General features: G+C 39.1%; 1 protein-coding gene across 2 annotated transcripts in view; it reads left to right on the top strand.

Moving 5' to 3' along the window:
- CLCN4 (chloride voltage-gated channel 4) overlaps nucleotides 1-1942 on the top strand; it is a 79745-nt gene that overhangs the window by 52346 nt on the left and 25457 nt on the right. For both annotated transcript variants that reach the window (XM_003793043.3, XM_012807172.2), the window contains 2 exons: nucleotides 831-1037; nucleotides 1173-1253. In XM_003793043.3, coding sequence (XP_003793091.1) covers nucleotides 831-1037; nucleotides 1173-1253 — 288 coding nt within the window. The remainder of the gene's footprint in view (nucleotides 1-830; nucleotides 1038-1172; nucleotides 1254-1942) is intronic.

A 1942-nucleotide genomic window follows, 5' to 3' on the forward strand; every position in this document is an offset into this window, starting at 1 on the left:
TACTACTCTTAGGGGATTTTGGCCGGGCCTGAGAATTTAATTGACACATGATACATCATCAGGAGAAAAACATACAAATTTATCTGATACAAGTTTTATGTGACATTGGAGACCTAATAAGGAAATTGAGGTGTCAAGATGCAATTGGGGTTGAACATTTATATACTGGTAGGACAAAGAGTAGTAAACTGTAAAAATGTGAGAAGGCTCAGAGGCTTGGGCAGGTGGGGTTAGTTGGGTGGAGGAGTGACCAGGAGGATAAGGATTAGTCTAACAATGTTTGTTTGTAGAGATTTCCCTTGGCCTCAACTTCCTATCCTTGATGATAAGAATGATACTTTCCTTCTAGTACAGAAAAGGCATCTTTCACGTGGAATTTCATTTCTACTTTTAAGAAATAAGGTGGCCAGCTCTCCCTCTCCTTGTCTTGGATATCTTTCAAGTTAAAAGTTTACAGTTAAGATCAATAGGTCTATGTCTCTTCTCACTACGACAGAGAGTAACATGAAGAGGATAAAATGCTGTAAATAAAATGAGACCTTGATATCAACTTATTCAGTTTTCTTTATGATCTTTTGGTACTCTAAGAATCCTTAAGATTTACTATACATTGAATTTGTTAATGTTTCTATTGCTGTAACATAAAGTTATATATTATTATAAAATTTTGTTAATATACAATTATGATAAATAAAAAATGAAAATGTTCTTTCTTCCATGTGAATTAGTGAATCTAAACTTTTAACATGCCTCTCACAGGAATTACAGCTATTTTCCTAGTCATGGATAGAAGCAGTTCACTCCATCTCATTGTCCATCTTCTGTTTCAGATAAAGACTATTTTGAGTGGCTTCATCATCAGGGGCTACTTGGGGAAGTGGACTCTGCTAATCAAGACGGTCACCCTGGTGCTAGTAGTGTCCTCTGGCCTCAGCCTTGGGAAAGAAGGGCCATTGGTGCACGTAGCCTGTTGCTGTGGCAACTTCTTCAGCAGCCTTTTCTCCAAGTACAGCAAGAATGAGGGCAAGAGGCGCGAGGTGAGCAGGCTCACCTTCCATGAGTAATGGAGCGTTCTTCCCAAAGCCCCCTCCTGCCATCTCACCTGCACATGCTCTTACGTGTCTGTTTCCATGGTAGGCCTTGGAGCTTACCTAGAACTATTTGCCTTGTAGGTGCTTTCAGCTGCAGCAGCTGCTGGAGTCTCTGTTGCCTTTGGTGCGCCGATTGGCGGTGTGCTTTTCAGTCTAGAAGAGGTGAGAATGGGCAGCTGAGGGAATGGGTGGGTGGTTGGCATAGCAGCAAGCCTTCATCTCCTGCCCTTTGAGGATCAGAGTCAAAGAAGTATTGAATAAGATTCTCATGGTTAGTTAAGGAGCCACAGTTTCCACTGTTAGATATGTTTTCTTTTTTTTGTTGTTTTTAAGATTAGATCTTGCTGTGTTGCTCAGGTTGGTCTCAAACTCCTGACTTCAAGCAGTCCTCCCACGTCAGCTTTCCAAGTTGCTGGGACTACAGGCATGATCCACTGTTTCCAGCTTTATCTGTTTTCAAGTATTATTTTAAAAATTGCCAATATAACCTTTGGGGAAGATTTCCAGTATCCTTGTACTTTCTCATAACCAACTTAATTAAGAACTTTTGGTTTTGGTAACCCAACTGGATCATTCCAGAGATTGGTAAACATTTTCTATAAAGAGCCAGGTAGCAAATCTTTTAGGCCTTGTGGGCCACACAATTTCTGTTGCATCTGCTTAACTCTTCCATTGTAGTGTGAAAGCAGCCATGGATAACATGTACATGGAAGGACATGGGTGTATTCTCATAGAACTTTCCTTTTTGACACTGAAATTTGAATTTTATATAATTTTTATATTCAAAATCACAAAATATTTTCTTTATAGTATAGTCACAAAATATTTTCTTTATTTGAATTTTTTTTTTT

The sequence above is a fragment of the Otolemur garnettii genome, unplaced genomic scaffold (assembly GCF_000181295.1).
Source record: "Otolemur garnettii isolate 467f Iridium unplaced genomic scaffold, OtoGar3 scaffold00065, whole genome shotgun sequence".
In the NCBI taxonomy this organism is placed as follows: domain Eukaryota; kingdom Metazoa; phylum Chordata; class Mammalia; order Primates; family Galagidae; genus Otolemur; species Otolemur garnettii.